General features: G+C 34.8%; 1 protein-coding gene across 1 annotated transcript in view; it reads right to left on the reverse strand.

Moving 5' to 3' along the window:
- Positions 1-2,501: 2,501 nt before the first annotated feature.
- The window catches only part of PLAA (phospholipase A2 activating protein), a 38,482-nt gene continuing 24,034 nt past the window's right edge, over positions 2,502-16,949 (reverse strand). Inside the window, exons 8-14 of the mRNA XM_082843549.1 lie at positions 16,235-16,392; positions 15,335-15,554; positions 13,185-13,256; positions 10,248-10,316; positions 7,643-7,744; positions 5,951-6,115; positions 2,502-4,920 (exon numbers count right to left, since the gene is read on the reverse strand). Of these exons, the coding sequence (XP_082699675.1) occupies positions 4,355-4,920; positions 5,951-6,115; positions 7,643-7,744; positions 10,248-10,316; positions 13,185-13,256; positions 15,335-15,554; positions 16,235-16,392 (1,352 nt within the window). The 3' untranslated portion in view covers positions 2,502-4,354. The remainder of the gene's footprint in view (positions 4,921-5,950; positions 6,116-7,642; positions 7,745-10,247; positions 10,317-13,184; positions 13,257-15,334; positions 15,555-16,234; positions 16,393-16,949) is intronic.

Consider the following 16,949-nt stretch of genomic DNA (forward strand, 5'->3'; position numbering starts at 1 on the left):
CTCCCTGGTATTCATAACCTTGTGTAATCCACTTTTTTTGAGTAATTTACTTCCAAGCAATAGAGTATCTTGATGTTGATGGGATGTCATGTTTGTGATTAAATTATAAAGATTCTTGTTGGTCCTGCTAGCAGACTGTCTCTTCCTGGCTTTGATGAAGGAACTGGCCATGTCAGGGAGGCCCACCAGGCAAAACTGATGGCAGCCTCAGCGAACAGCCAGCTAGGAACTGAGGTCCTTAACTCAGCAATCAAAAAGAACTGAACACTAACTACATAAGTGAGCTTAAAAAAATGCATCCTTCCCCAGTCCAGCCTTCAGATGAGACCCCAGCCTTGGTGGGCACCTTGATTGCAGCCTCATGTGAAACAAAGAAGCAGAGGAACCAGCTAAGTTGTGGCAGGATTCCTCACTCACAGAAAATTTGAGATAATAAATGTGTGTTATTTTAAGTCACTAAGTATTGAGGTAATTTATTAAGCAACAGTAGATAATACAGTAGGGTTATAAGAATGTTTTTTACAAATACAAAACGGGAGTAGTTAACATTCTGGATTGGCCAACACACTTCCAAGTCAATGATAAAAAAAAAAAAGAGATGAACTGTTGTAGATTAAGAGACCAAACAGCCATATAACCAAATAACTAAATTCAATACATAAACCTTGATTTTTTAGATTAGAGCCTTTAGAACAAAAGTTATAAAAAACATTCTTAGGACAAGAGGAAATTTGAATATACACGGGATATTAGACGTTATGAAATTACTAATTCTTTTAGTATGTGGTTATTAATAAGAATATTCTTTAAAATGTTTTTTCTTAAAAGATGCATAATGAATTATTTAGTTGATAAGTGTGTTATTTGTAACTTATTTTAAAATAATTTCAAATGGAAGTATTAATAAGAGAGATAAAGCAAATATGGCAAAATGTTAACAACTGCAGAACCCAGTTGGCAAGTCCATGGGTGTTCATTGTATGTATGAACATTTTCATTAAAAAATTGAAAGGAAACACATGGAAAAATGTTAAATGAGCCTTCAAAATTGTATTTATAATGACAACTACACTGTGCTACAGACTGAATGTGCCTCCTCAAAATATGTTGAAACCTAATCTCCTACGTAATGGTATTTGGAGGTGGAGGCTTTGGGAGGTGATTAGATCATGAGAGTGGAGCCCTCAGGATTGAGGGGTCCCCAGAGAGCTCCCCCCTCCCTTCTGCCATGCAAGGACACAGGAAGACAGCATCTAAGAGCCAGAAAGTGGGCCCTTACCAAACACCAAATATGCCAGCACCTTTATCTTGGACGTTCCAGTCTCTGGAACTGTGAGAAGTAAATGTCTGTCGTTTAAGCCACCAAATCTATGGTATTTTTGTTGTAGCAGCCGAAACAGACTGAGATACTGTGTATAATTTTCTACAGAAGAATGCACTAGAATTTAGAGTAATTATAAATTATTTTTTCTAATGATTGAATAACATTCCCTATTCTCAGGTGGGTAATTTATATCTCAAGACCTCTAGGAAGGATGATACATCACTAATGATCCTCTATACATTTTATTATTTTTTCACAAAATAACCATAATATACAGTGATAACTGCTAAGGAAGCCATAACCCAGTCTTATCCCCAGTTATCTTTGTGAAGGTTTTTAGCTATGCTTCTTCCATTATTTTAAGAAGATTATGAGGTAGATAAAAAAAATTTGTCACATTGTTATTTAGTTATAAATTCAGCTAGTCATGAAAAAAAATCATAACATGCTCATTTTATTTATTTATTTATTTACTGGCTACACCGTGTGGCATGGGGGAATCTTAGTTCTCTAACCAGGGATCGAACCCTGCCCCCCTGCAGTGGAAGCGTGGAATCCTAACCACTGGACAGCCAGGGAATTCCCTAAAATGCTCATTTTTAAAAATGTAATGCCAGAGGGGGACTACAATAGTTAATGAATTAGAGACAATGATAACTTAGCTCTTTTGCAGGCAACTGTTTCTAATGAAATATGAAGGACATTAACTCCAAGACTTTTACCACTGGAGGTGATTTGGCAACATTTATCAAAGTTTAAAAATGTGCATTACCTTGACCCACCAATTCCAAGTATAAAATGTATCCGAAGGAATTAGTAAGAAACTTGTGAGATTTGCCATAGCATTGCTTGATAGCTGAAATAGGAAACAATGTCAGATAATAGGAAATGGGCACATCGATATAACATATTTATTAAGGTGGAAATGTGTGTACTATATGTGAAGTTTAAAAATCAGGTTATTGAACAATGTGTATCATACAATCCTTTTTTTTAAAAAATAAAACATGTTTACATACCAATTGATATGGCACAAGATGTCAAGAATGATTCTCTCTGGGTAGTGGAATTATAGGCAATTTTTATTTAATGTGTGTGTGTTTTATTCAATGAATGTGCATTTTTCTATTCAGAAAAAAATAATAAGGGAATCATGGAAAAAAGTAACTTAAAAAAATCTTTAAAACAATTAGATCACCACTTATCACTTATCTTTCAAGTGGGATTTTTTTTCCTTTTTGCTAAACTGTATTTTGTAATTTTTCTTCAATAAACATAACAGTATAATAAAAGTGGTTATAAAAACACTTGCACACTAATGGGAAGCAAACAGTGTTTACCATTTGCCACCCCTTACATTCTGAAGAGTAAACTCCTATTCTTAACGAAGACTTTACATCCTACCATTATTCAAAGGTACCTAGTATTTCAAAATATTGCAGATAAATTGTACTTACAATTGCATGCTAAACATGACATGTTAAAAAGAAAGCACTGTATTGTAAGCACTGAACCAGGCTGACCCAGTTACACTCTTAATGCAGTCATTTAACTTTGACTTAACCCCCTAAATCCCAATTCAACAAAAAGCAAAGCACGGGTAACTAATGGAACCAGCAAACAATATTTAACGTCTGGGTACACACCAGAAAATTCCAATTTAATACTTAGCAAAATACATATCCCCTCAATTTACATTTTACCCATTCTCTTTTGATATTCCAAAAGTTTTTCCTTGGACTAATCTAGACAATCAAACCATTCCTCTCTTATTGGGGAGGAACTGTTCTTCTTAGACTGCAATTTGGCATTAAGCCAGGAAATTCATGGTTCTAAATATCATAAATGTTGGGAATGATGCTCACTATTTTAGATTAAGAATAGTTACACTTCTCTTAAGAAATTAAGGTTCTCTTAGACACAACAAATTATATAATTAATGGGTTGGTTCCTTCTTGGTGTTAGTTGCTAGGATGTTCATAGACAAATTTGTGACCCCTCCCTCTCTAGGAAGTATGGCATGGTTTGTACTTTTCCTTCTTTCCATCATGATTCATCCCACTATCTTTACTTCTGAAAATAGAGATAACATCACCCTACATTTAACAGGATTTGGGAATTAAATATCCAAGTGTTTAGCACTATACCGGGACCATGTTAGAGGCTCAAAAATACTAATTTCCCATGACAGTCTCTGGACTTGCAAGTACCAGTTTGATGTATTCTTGCTCGCTCAATTGCCTGATAATATTCAACACATTCCAAATTCCCTTTGATATAATGGAAATGACCAAAATAGACAATCAGATATCGAAATTGGAATGAATAATGAAGTTACCTCAAATAGTGAAGGGGGAAAGAAACTGGATCATAAGCCTGTAGTCAATTTGGGGCTTCATCTGTCTGAACTGATACACATAACACAGCTTAGTAATTTGCTTTTACTTCAACTAAAAATAAGCCATCAAACAAACTTTCTATTTACAGAGGACTTAAATGAAGAAATTATTTTATATCTTTTCAATATATGGAATAATTTATAACAAACTTAATTTTAAAAATTCTAAAGTAGTTGTCCTAAAACAAAACCTTGAAATCAATCAGTGCTGTTGAAAGAATCCAGCAATGAAAATGAGTAGAGCAGAAATTAAATAAAAGACAACCACCAACAAGTAACAGTCTAGGGTATATAAGTAGTAAAGCAGATTACATAAATAAAAGCCCTTGTCTTCTCCTAGTTGGCTAAGGTAAGGGAACTACACCACTGTAGTTGTGTTGCTGTTGGTCATAGCTCATTCTTAATTTATATCTGAACTATTAAAAAACCTATCCCCATTACCCAGGAAAATTTCACAGTTCACCAGTGCAAAAATTTTATTTCTCCTTTGTTTCCCCTCCCCCGCCCACTTTACAAGATCTGAAATTTTACTTAATCCACAGCATTCTTTTCATCTTCTGTAATCAGACGTGTGAAATGTGAGGAAAAAAAAAAAACTTATCAATTTAAAATCTCAGTCCCCAAGCCCACTGTTACAGTAAATTCAGGATAAGTCTACAGCATTCACTTACTTTAGCTGGTTCTGATACCGAGGCATACTTTTTTATTTGAGAATCAACGCCTAAAGATTTGGCTAATTGTACAGCGTTTGAATCATCACTGATAAGTGTCCCAAGAGCCACAAGAAGTCTAAAAGTGGCTTCCAGGTCTTGTACAACTTCCAAGACTGTGCTAATTACTGACAAGCACTGAGCTTTCCCTTCAATGTTATGGTCTTTATGAAAACAAACAGAATAGTTCAGGGTTAATGTAGCCAGAGCAATGTGAATGTTCTTATTGCTCCCTGATTTCAGTTCTATTGCATGGGACAGTAGTGATTCCCTCTGGGACATCATGAGCTTTTGTCCTGCCTGGCCAACAAAACAATTGCAAAAAGTCCTGAGAGCAAGCAGCTGGTTTGCTGGCTTTCCTTTAGGGTTCAGAAGACTGATGAGATGGCTGCTGAACCGAGCTCCTTCTTTTTCATTGCAGAAGTTCTCATTCACACTGGGATGTTTAATTGATAACCGAAGAATGTCAAGTGCAGGAAAGACAATATCTATTGAAAAGAAAAATTCATCAATGTTAAAAAAAATTTTAAACATTAAAAATCATACGCCTGCTTTACAAAATGTGTATACTTCTGAAACTTGTGTTAACTGATTTTTCATATTTATAGAAACTGTATTTATTGCTACAAGATCACATTACTTTAAAAATATGGTAACTCTCCTGGGTTATTAAAATAGCTTGACATACAGTGAGTATTCAATAAATCTTTGTGCAAAGAATAGGATTGGGACCTTGCTTTTAAAAAATTCTAAAACAAGACCAAAGAATTGAGGGAAAGTTCTTTATAGGAGAATTCCAGTTCACAAATGCCAATAGGATGCTTATTATACACATTGGTAGAAGGATTTATATTTAAGGGACTGGGTAGACACCATGTAAATGAATGCGCTGAACAATCTTAACATCATTAAAAATGAGGAAAGCAGAAATTATGGGCCCTGTGATATAAAGGTAGTATGCAACATTATTTATAAAGGATATTCACCTGAAAAAAACTACTGAACCAGAATCTAATTATGTCTAGCAGGAAAAACACAGAGGAACACATTAAGTGATCAGCCAAATTCAAAATATAGGACATTTTGCAGGAAAAATGATTTTTTTCTCCAATAAATCAATTACATGAAAAAATAACGGGGAAGAGGACACTTTTAGAATAAAAAAGAGTTAATTAACTAAATAAAAGAAAACATACTTATAGCAAATGTTTGTAGCCTATGTTTAACAGGTCAGATAGAGTTTCGTGGATGGCTTGCAGGGAACCCACAAATGCTCTGAAAGAGTATACAAAATGGTCCATGTATGGGATCATTACATTACCTTCAGATTCTCTTAAGGTATGTGACCAAAGCAAGACTATGAGTTACAGTGGTATAGTGAATCCTTTTTGTGAAGTTTTTCCCAATGCGAATTTCAACTAACATGTCAACTTTTATTTAATCCAGAAACACCAGTAGTATGAAATTAAAAGATATACTTTCTGCTTTCTAGTTACATTTTAAAGAGTGTTTCTGTACCTTCAGGCCAGTTAACAGCTTTCCATAAAATCTGAAGTTGTTGGGCTGTGGGTTTTTCTGAAGAATTATTACATATTAGAGACAGTATCTTTTCAAGAAGTACCAAGTCATCCTCAGTTAACTTCTTCTCTTCCGATGCAGTTCCATTAAGTTCCTTCAGTTTACCTAGAACCCAAATCCAAACCTTCAATTTTCTCTAACTGTAATTAGGCAGATATATCACATAAATGCCAACATTTTCAATAAGAGTACTCTACCACACACCATGGGGAGGTAAGACTTTTCACAGCAATTATCAAAGACCATAAAACAAGAATAAGGCCTGGGAGTAATTTTAAGCTGAGTACAGTATAGAAAAAGAAAGATTACTGTTATGATTTTTATTTTACCCGTTGTCTTCTAAGATCTTCTAAAGCTTTTTGCTTTGAATAAGTTTTTAAGTATACCATATTTGTTATCATTTTGAATGCTTTTCAAAGTAATATTATGTCATATATAAGTCAATCCCCTACTTTCTCAGAGAGAAAATTTATAACATCTTTTAGCCAACTTATGGCAACTTCTATGACTGCCAATGAAATAGTCAAAAAGCTAAATGTGTATATTTAATTTATTGACTTAGTTTCATCTGTACATTTGACATCACATTTTAAAAAAAACATTTAATTTGCTTCCCATAGTATTGACATTTCATGAAACTATTTCTTTCAAACTCTTCACATGCATCTTCAATATCAGCATCTTTGTCATCATTAATGTTACTTTGAGTCATCTAACACTATTTCCTCAAAAATTTTCATCTCAAAGAATAAAAAAGGCCAAATTTCCATCACAAAAGGTTTAAGAAGATACAATGTCCAAATTTACAAATTTTTATCTATCATAACTGGAAACTTGGATCTATTTCATTATTCTTTGGCATTAAAAATTGCTTAACACTAACAGAATATTAAAACAGTTTATTAAGGGAATACAAAAAGAGATCTTTTATACTTGTACAAGAGTTTAAAAATGTCAAGTTGTCTAAAAATGTGTATATACTTCTTTATTGTTCAAAAATAAAGCAATTAAGAAAAGACCTATGAATGATTTTTATAAAGACAGTATGAAGGATGATGAGAAACAAAACAAACCTCCCCAAAACAATAACACCCCTGTCATATATTCAGGTATGTATGTTATCTTATCTCAACAGACTCTCACCATAACCTTTGAGGAAAACAGAGCTAGTAATACTCTCAGTCAAAAATAAACAAACAAAAAACAAAACCTAGTCATTTTGTTTTGAGGAAAACATTAACAGAAAAAGCAATGAAAGCCAACTGAGCAGTTTCATTTTTAGAGACAAGATCTTTGTTTTTTAAACGCTTTACTCATTTGTTTTCATTATTTTTTTTCTGAAATCAGTTAAGAGCTTAGGGAATGTGACTGATATTTTTCCCCTTTAATTTTTTTTCTCATTAAAGTCATCAAAAAGCATTTACTTATATTTGTGTAAGGTTTCTTATAAAGTATTAATGTCCACTATCAGATCGTGTATTTTTAGTTGACTCAGTTGTGTAATACCAAAATACAAGTCTCTATCATGTAAGCACCTGGTTCCCAGCACATGCTTAGGACAGAAACAGCCTTGAGAGCAACTCAAGGAGTCTGTGGATATGTGAGAAAACTATTTAATTAAAATACACTTACCTAATATTTGTGTAGGGTTTGCTTGATCAAAAGTGACAGCCTCTTTTTTAGGAAAATAAATATTCACTGTCTTAGATGCAGCTGATTGGTAGGCACTGTTCCCTATTTACAGAATAGAAGAAAGTGAAAGTCATTCAGAGTGGTCAAGAGCAAGATTTTTCTAACTGATTTTTGTTTTCAAAATTACTGAGATAACTATTCAGTGCATGCAATAAAATAACAACCAACTTCAGAAAAAAAGAAAATAAATCCGTAAGATTTTATATACTGTATATATTTGTTAATATAATAAATTTTAGTTTTTGGAATGGGAGCTTCATTGTAAAACAAAGCCTTTCCATTTCATATTTTCTACTTCTCTCATATTTTTAAGATTTTTAAGATTCAATCTAAATTGAAAGTTTTTAAAAGATCAAAGAACACAAAACAATTATGAAACTTTCCATTTCCTTCTTCTCCAGGCATACTCATCTCCCTTTTCTCATTCCAAATCATGTAGTAGGCATTGTCATTTTCTCCAATCATTTTCTACATCATTTTTATAAATCCCTCCCAAGTTGTAAGCTCCTGAAGGGCATATGTATTTACTTCTTAAGTCCCCATTATAGTAACACTAACTCAGTATCTGATGATGAACAAAAAACTGCCACAAGATGAAAATTCAACAATACTCAGTGTATAAGCTACTTCAACTAAAGCATAATTTAAATCTCATTTATGTCTTTCATTTCAAATCTTAATTTATACAACATTTTTGTTCTGATGTAAAATGAAGGTATTTTGCAAAAATATGAATAAAACATTTTAATCTTCTGAGTATATTAGGAATAGAAAGGGGGAAGGTAGATAAATGAAGAATGAGGTAAGTGCACAAAATTAATTCTAATTGCTTACAAAGCATAAAATATTTATTGACATGATCAAAGACACTGCCTGTACTCCTGGTTGTTAGAGTCTAGTTGTGGTAAGGAGACTGCAAATCAAATTATCATCCAAACAATTAAATACAATGAAAAGTTCTCTGAAGGAGAAGTATAGGATGCACTGAGAGCTTATGATAGACTAGAGGATCTAGCAAGAGGTATATGTGCATATCCAGGAAGTTTCACTGAATTCATTTAATAAATACTATACTGCAAAATTAAATAAAAAAGAAAAAGGAGGGAAAAAGCCAAACAATAATTACTGGTCAAAATAGCAAAGTAGAGGGCACAAGTATTCCCAAAAAGAACAGCAGTACCAAACTCCTGAGGTAGAAAACTGCATGCCATGCTCAAGACACTGATGCAGGCCAGTATGGAAGAAAAAAGGCAGAGAGGAATGTGATACAAGGCAAGAGAAAATAGTCAATGGGAAGCTATTACAGGGTTTTAATCAAGGGAGGGGCATAAACAGAGGATGACTGAGAGACCAATTTGGAGGCCATTATTTCATTGGGCTAGGTGAGAGATGACAGTGGCTTAGATAAGGTATACAAAGGTCCATTACATACACCAAACTGTTAAAAACTTTAATTTCTTAAAAATGAGAGGAAGCACTGTTAACTTTAAGACTCTTTTGTAATACAACAGGTATAACATTACTAAGAATTTATACCGTATAAAATGATTTACATATATTTCGTAATTTTAAACTCTTATTTCTAGGAAGTAGATATAACTTTACAAATGAGAAAAAGAGAGGCACAGAAACAGAATGACTTGCTCAAGGTAAAACACATAAAAAGTAGTGGAACTGAGATTTGAGTCTAAGCATTCTCACTCCAGAGTCCTTAATCTTAATTACTTACTACATTAAACTTCAATACTGCCAACCAATGTTACTTTCACAATGAAAAAATAGCTTAAAAAATCACATACCAACTTAGTTCTCAAGTAGAGTGGTGGGTTTATGAATATTTTATTATGCTCAATAACATATATGTCACACATATTCTCTTGTATAAAATAATAGGGAAATATATATGCCAAGAGATCTGTCAAGCTTACAAGAGGTGAACCACAAGTTCAGTTCTGCATTTTATGGCAGCCTATAGAGAGTAAAAAAGTATGCCTGCATATATTCAACAATGCTAAACAAGTAAGATGTGTCAGGGTTTAGGCTGGATACTAAGAATAAAAAAAGTTAGTTGCGCAGGGGAAAGCCAAATATTCCAGGCCTAAATCGTAAAAGCAAATTCTTTCCTGAGTCCTCTCAATGTGTAAATAATATTCTAAACACATTAAGTATGTAAGAATGAAGTGGAAGAGATGGGAATAACTCAGATTTTGTAAGGATAGTGAGGAAACCAGCCTTAACACAGCAGAACAGCAGTTTTCAATCCTGGCTGCACATGAGAAAATTATAAAACTACTCTTGCTAAGATCCCAACCCAGAGCAACATTAGATCAAGTGAGCATCGCTGGGGATGAGGTTGAAGTAGTTTGTCTAAGCTCCCCAGATGATTCTAATGTGCAGTAATGACACAATTCTGAGAACACTCTAAAAGCCAGGTCAAAAGTTTGGTCTTGATTTACTGTATAAAAAGTTTTCCAGCAAGAAGAAGATGCCAATTTCCTTAACCTTTCATTACATAAAAAAAAAAGAGGAAATGAAAAATGTGTACCTGTAAATGGATCAACTCCAGCTATAGTAGTTCCCATACTTGCAGACCCGGGTACATACCGACCACCACCTAAAATGCAATAATACTCCTAGTAAGCATAGGTAACAGCAAATGATAAAGTTCAAACTGCTCCTTCTTTACACAGAATGACTTATTTTCATTATTAGTCACACTTCAGAATGACATCTTAATAAAACAGCTGTAAATTTAATACAGCAAAATGCTTAGAACAGTATCTGGCATGCAGTTAGATCTCAATAAAATTAGCCGGAAAAGTAATTCTCAAGTTATAAAATAAATATTACATGCCTTATATACGATAATTATAGAAGTTTAATGAATTATAAAAGCATTAATAGATTGGAGAGAAAGAAAGTCAAATGTTTCCATAATGAAATGTGAACACTATTTTATTGAAATAGAGACGGGATTAGTTGGCACATAAGACAAATAGAAAAGAAACTAGGTAAGAGTTAGGGATGCTATGATAATAGCCCAGTCTCAAATTTGAGAATACTTGTAGCTGCTTTATTGAAAATGGAAAGAAAGAAAGAAACAGGAAAAACAAGTGCAGAGAGAGAATCAGCAGGATTTGGAGATGTTCGGAGTCCTGGATCAGCCTTTGTGGGAAGAAGAAAGATGAGCTATTGTTCTAGCCCCTCTAAGCTTAATATTCAGGAGTTGGTATAACCAGTGCAACAGATACAGAAAAAGCAAACAAAACTAAAAAACAAAACTGCAGATGTGAACAGGATTCATTAAAATAATGAAGAACACAGAATAAGTGGATTTGCTGAGTTTTTACCATATGCTGGCTAGCATGTTAAGCATCTTATATGCATGAATCATTTAAATATTAATTAGAGATCATTATTATATAATATTTCAGAAGAGGAAGGCTGAATAATTTGCCCAAGGCATTATTATGAGGCAGAAAGTAGTCCTACACTGTTCCAAATGTGGTTCTCTGACCACCTGAATGAGAGTCACTGGTTCAATATGCAGACTCCCAGGGCCTGCCCATAATAGCCTAGTTCTCCAAATTAGCTTCACTTTAGAAACCAATAGGGAGCTTTTAAAACTACCTAAACAGCAAACCACATCCAAGACCATATAATCAGAATTCCTGGGGAAGGGATCCGACTCTAAGTATTTTTAACCTCCTCACTAATCTAGTGTATCAGAATCTCTGGGTGGGACCTTGCAATAACTAACTTAAACAAGCATCCCATATGATTCTAACTGACATTAAATGTTTGAGAATCATATAAATGAGGAAAAGAAAAAAGAATTAAGATTGACCTTAAGTGAGAAGCAAGATGTAATGTTTTGGCCCCAGTGCTGTTGGTAAAACTGGAGGAACAACATCAACAATAGTAATAGCTAACATATATTGAGGGCTTAAGTATATTCCAGGCATTTTGCTAAACACTTTATATGTACTATACCACTTAATTTTTATAATATCTCAATACGGCAAACGTTTTTACCTATCTTTTATAACAGTGTGGTTCAGTTAACCTATTAATTCCATAATTCTCTTGGACTTTTAGTATGCTATCTTGCATATCTCCATAATCAGTGCATCTTCTGAGTTACTGACACTGTGCAACAGTGAGACATGCTCCAGTTACGATGGCCCCAGTTGTTCTCTTGATTTTGTTGGTACTGTTTGAAGCTTGGTATATTCTTTCTGTTCCAAAAAAAAGCTGCTAATGAGATTCAGGAACTCTGTTGTTCTAAGTTTCAGAGCATCACTGTGCCTGAATATGCGGATAGAGAAAGTTATCATCTTATCTACTCTTCAGATCTTTACTGCCTTTTCAGGGTCACCAAAGACTTCCTTAATAGCCATCATGCTATCACAACATTTAGCTTGATAGTTGGTTTCTGTAGTACACTGGTACACTGCACAGGGTACAGCTATTTATTTGCATCTGGGCCACCAATGCATTCTTAGGAGAAGGGAAGCTCACTGAGAGCAGTTCACAACTTCATTATACTGACCCAAGGTTGTGTGTTGGTCCCATCTATGGTTTAGAAAGGACTATACGGTCACTTTTAGAGCTCACAGTACTAAGTCTGCAAGGCCAATAGATACCATAAATACTACGAATTTCTTCCCAAATTTGGTATATTGTCCAGGAACTCTGGCTGAAGATCCAACAACAGCATCATAAAATACATCAAATGCTATTCTGAAAACAGAGATTTCTTCAGTTGTATTAAAGTCCAATTTTTTTCCAGTAGTGTTGATGCTGAGGCATGCATACCTTTGGTAAATAAAGTCACTTTGAAGAGACACCAACACCTCCAGGGCTTCATGAAGGCCATTAATAACTTAGATTAGGAAGACTAATCCTGGGTAGCTGGGTGGACTGTCTCCTTCCATGCTAAAGGCAAATTATGCCTGGGCAAACTTCTTGACTGCACTGCTCCATCCAATCTCAGGGACTCACATGGCTCCTTCTCTGCTCGTGATCAGTAGCATCTCGCCAGTGATAGCACTCATGCTGTGTCTTGGTTGGTGGATTCCCCTATTATCTAATTTCACAGATAAAAAAAATAGGCTCAGACAGGTTAAGTAACTTGCCAACTTCTCATAGCAAGTAAGTGGTAGAGCCAGATTTTGAACCAAGGTCTGTCTGACTCTAAAATCTATGATCTTAATGACTCTGCTCTCCTTCCAGGAAGGACCACTGGAGAAAATGATGAATTTTAATAATATGTTATTAAAAGTCATGAGGAAAGCTATAAAAGTACTCGAGGAAAAAGAAAAAATTAGAAGTTAAAGAAAAGGAGATCCATCAAAATTGGAAACACAGATAATAAGGGAATTATCAGTTACTGGATAATATCTTCAAAATGTAAAGCTGTATAATACAAAATGTTATACATTTAGTGAAGAAAGACATATTGATCAAAACTGCTTCCCACCTGTAAAAGGATCTGCTGCAGGCAGTGTGTTAGAAGATCCTGATGAAGAGCCTGGAACATACCGACCACCACCTGTGCATGCAAACAAAGAAAAGTCTCAAGTATGCCAGAATCCTGCATTTCATAAATGGCACATTGCTTACATCAGAAGACTCTAAATTTGGGGAGAAATAAAAGAGCAAGGCTGTCCCATGACAGAATAAGAGGAGTTACAGTCAGAAGTCTTATAGTTGGAAAGGTTAGTAAGAAACTAAAATTTCAGTGATTCTCCAAGTTTTGCTTTTGTTAACTTTAATCCTTTATTATATCTTAGCTTCTGCACTTAAATATTAAAATAACTAGGAATTCAAATACAAAAAGATAAATTGCAGTTGGTCTCTGACCTAAATAATATACACATACAATCAGTTCCTGTTCCTATACGAATTCACTAGAATTCCTGCTGCTGTTGTTGCTATCAAACCACAGGCACCAACTGTGAATCTTTTAGAGAACCCCTGGGTTCATTAATTCATGTGTCAAACAGTGCATTCAGTGCTGAGATCTAGCAGGGAACAAGATTGCTTGTATCCACTGAAGCTTACAACCTACTGGAGAAAATCACAAAGGGGATGAGTGGTTCAAAGGAAACAGACTTCCCATTTATACAATTACAAATGTGTGGTGTGTGTGAGTATGTTTTGTTAGTATCTCTAAGGAAATAATCAGAGGTGTCTACAAAAAGATATATCTAAGGATGCTAACAGAGTTTCAGAGGAGCAAAAAAGTCAAATTGTTGTTAGATTTCCAGACAGAGCCAGCTGCTTTTCGGTCCTCCATCCCACAAGATAGCTTATGAAATACAGTACTCTTTTGTACTGTAGACTGATATTCCAACCAACAAAAATATACAGGTAATAAACTTTTTTTTTTCTTGTTCTGTCAAGTGCATCTGCTGGGAGGGTCCTATCATTTATAGTTCATAGTGAATCAGTCTGATAATCTGTTTAAGTCAACATGCAGGTGAGATTAACTTTATTATGTGAACAAACAATGGAATTTTGAACTAGAAGGAGAGGAGATAATTTAGGAGCATGAAGCATCTGTGAGGGAAGAAGAAAAAAAAAAAGACCTGAGACAAGAAGAGGATATGGGATCCTTGCAATACGAGGAAGAGCACTAGCACATGAAAGATAGAGTCAGAAATAATAGGAACCCATTAACAATAAAGTGTCAATTTCAAATTTTTATTTAGAACTAGCCCTATATCTAAGAAAAGATAGATATAGGGCCAGCTCTATATCTATCCCATATCATGGCCTCAGTTCCCAGGGCCCAGAGCTCAGGCTAATACTTCTAGAATTAAACTCCATTTCCAAGGATCCCAGACTCAAACTAATACTACTGGGATTATAATACTACTGGCATGAGAACCTAATCCCATTAATAACATTTTAGACGCTGTATACTATGTTATAAACAACTGACTTAAAATGAACACGAGGAGGGCTTCCCTGGTGGCGCAGTGGTTGAGAGTCCGCCTGCCGATGCAGGGGACGCGGGTTCGTGCCCCGGTCCGGGAGGATCCCACATGCCGCGGAGCGGCTGGGCCCGTGAGCCATGGCCGCTGAGCCTGCGCGTCCGGAGCCTGTGCTCCGCAACGGGAGAGGCCACAACAGCTGGAGGCCCGCGTACCGCAAAAAAAAAAAAAAAAAAAATGAACATGTGGAATACAAATAACATGTAAACTAAAACTACCCATAGTTCAGTTCTAGATTTGATGCATAACTAACTAGTTTAGCCTCATGTGAAAACAGAATTTCTATTTACTAAATTTCACCAAAATATATATTTTAAAAAGAAGCAATAACATGAAGGAACTTACAGGTTTTTTTTCATTTCAAGTGACTGAATTAGTTTCAGTTTAATTTTATTTAGTTTACAGTGTGGCTGTATTTTTGAAAGAGAACAATTTACAACTGTTTCCATAAATACAAAATTACTATATAATTTGAGCCTCAAAAATATATATCTGCGGCAAAAACCTGCTGTAGATCTTGGTTTTTATTTAAACAGCTAATCATAATAGGTGTTTAAACACAACAAATAAAGAAAAAAAAATAATCAACATTGGTGGAAGTATATAAGACTTAATACAAACCCTAACTTACCTGTAAACGGATCTGAAAAACTGGGATTCCCAAGTCCCAACATTTGACCTTTTGTGTTATCAATAATAAATTTAGCCACCTGATCCAAAAACATAGGATTCAAATCATTCTTCTGCAAGAAGTTGTATGCAGTTAACCAGGGATCGTCAGTGATGTTATATGGCAGTTTATATGATGGTCCACCTTCGTTGACATCAATTGAGAAAACATAATCAAACTCCTTTAATAGGAATATAAAAAGGAGATAAGTGATTACTATCTGTTCACATAAATTAATGACATACATAACACAGATTTATGTTAATAATTATAGTGCTAAACTTTCTCCAAAGCACAATTTTAAAATCTTCCACTTGGCAAATAATGTTTAATATCAACCATATGCATGTGGTGCAAGAATAGTAGTTCACTGGCAGGTAGATGTGGGGGATGGATTATTACTACATATTAATTGTAAGACCAAAGGATGGTTTCCAATTAGTTGATCTCAAGGCCAAAAGTATTAGCTGTTACCTTACCCTACTCATGAAAACATGCTGGCATTATAAGCACAGCCCTGCAGGGTCCCTCATGGCCTGTCAAGTTAAATATAACTAGGCACAAAGCATTAGATGAAAGGTGACACAGAAGCGCCTAATCCAAAATGGTTGGGAACAGCTTATCTATGTAACTACCAAAAGGCAAATAATGGCAGTATCCATCACAAATGCAGCTCTCTCTACATGCACAGATATTAAAAAAAAAAAAAAACTACTTCAAGACTAAGAATCTCCCCATTGAAATCTATTTTTAAATGTCAAAACACCAAAGAAAATTTTATTAGCATGGGGAAAGGGAAACAAAAACTTTTAATTTGTCTAATGCTTTAAGATAATAGCAATTAGAAAGAAGTCGACATACTTTCCCTTCATATAAAACTTTTCCAGATGTTTGCTGATTAGCACCAGATGAGCCAACAACATCACCAATTTTTATCCACCTCCCTTCACTAACACTCCACTGATAGGCTTCGACTTTCTCCCCATCTCTGATTAGGCGAGTCTGTCCTTCTCTAGTACCTTAAAATAAAAATTTTAAGAATCAAAGAGAGAATGGCAGAGTAAATTTTACAAACATTAGATCAAAAAGTTTTAACATTAAAGTTTATATATAAAAGAAAATATGTATTTTGGTTTAATAGAAAATTTTATGAAACAAAATATTTTAAAATGTAATTCTACTGGAAACTGGCCAAAAAGAAAATAACAGTTTAAAAGAAACCCTACTGCGACTTCCCTGGTGGCGCAGTGGTTAAGAATCCGCCCGCCTGCTGATGCAGGGGACACGGGTTCGAGCCCTGGTCCGGGAAGATCCCACATGCCGCGGAGCAACTAAGCCCGTGTGCCACAACTACTGAGCCTGCACTCTAAAGCCCGTGAGCCACAACTACTGAGCCCATGTGCCACAACTACTGAAGCCCGCACGCCTAAAGCCCGTGCTCCGCAATGAAGACCCGATGCAGCCAAAAATAAATAAATTAATTAATTAAAAAAAAAAAACTCTATTAAGTAAAGGATGGTTAAAAACATGTGATTCTACTAAAAAGCAGCTGGCTGATCGAAAATAAAACAAATTT

This window comes from Leucopleurus acutus, assembly GCF_964270905.1.
Source record: "Leucopleurus acutus genome assembly, chromosome: 7".
NCBI lineage: Eukaryota > Metazoa > Chordata > Mammalia > Artiodactyla > Delphinidae > Leucopleurus > Leucopleurus acutus.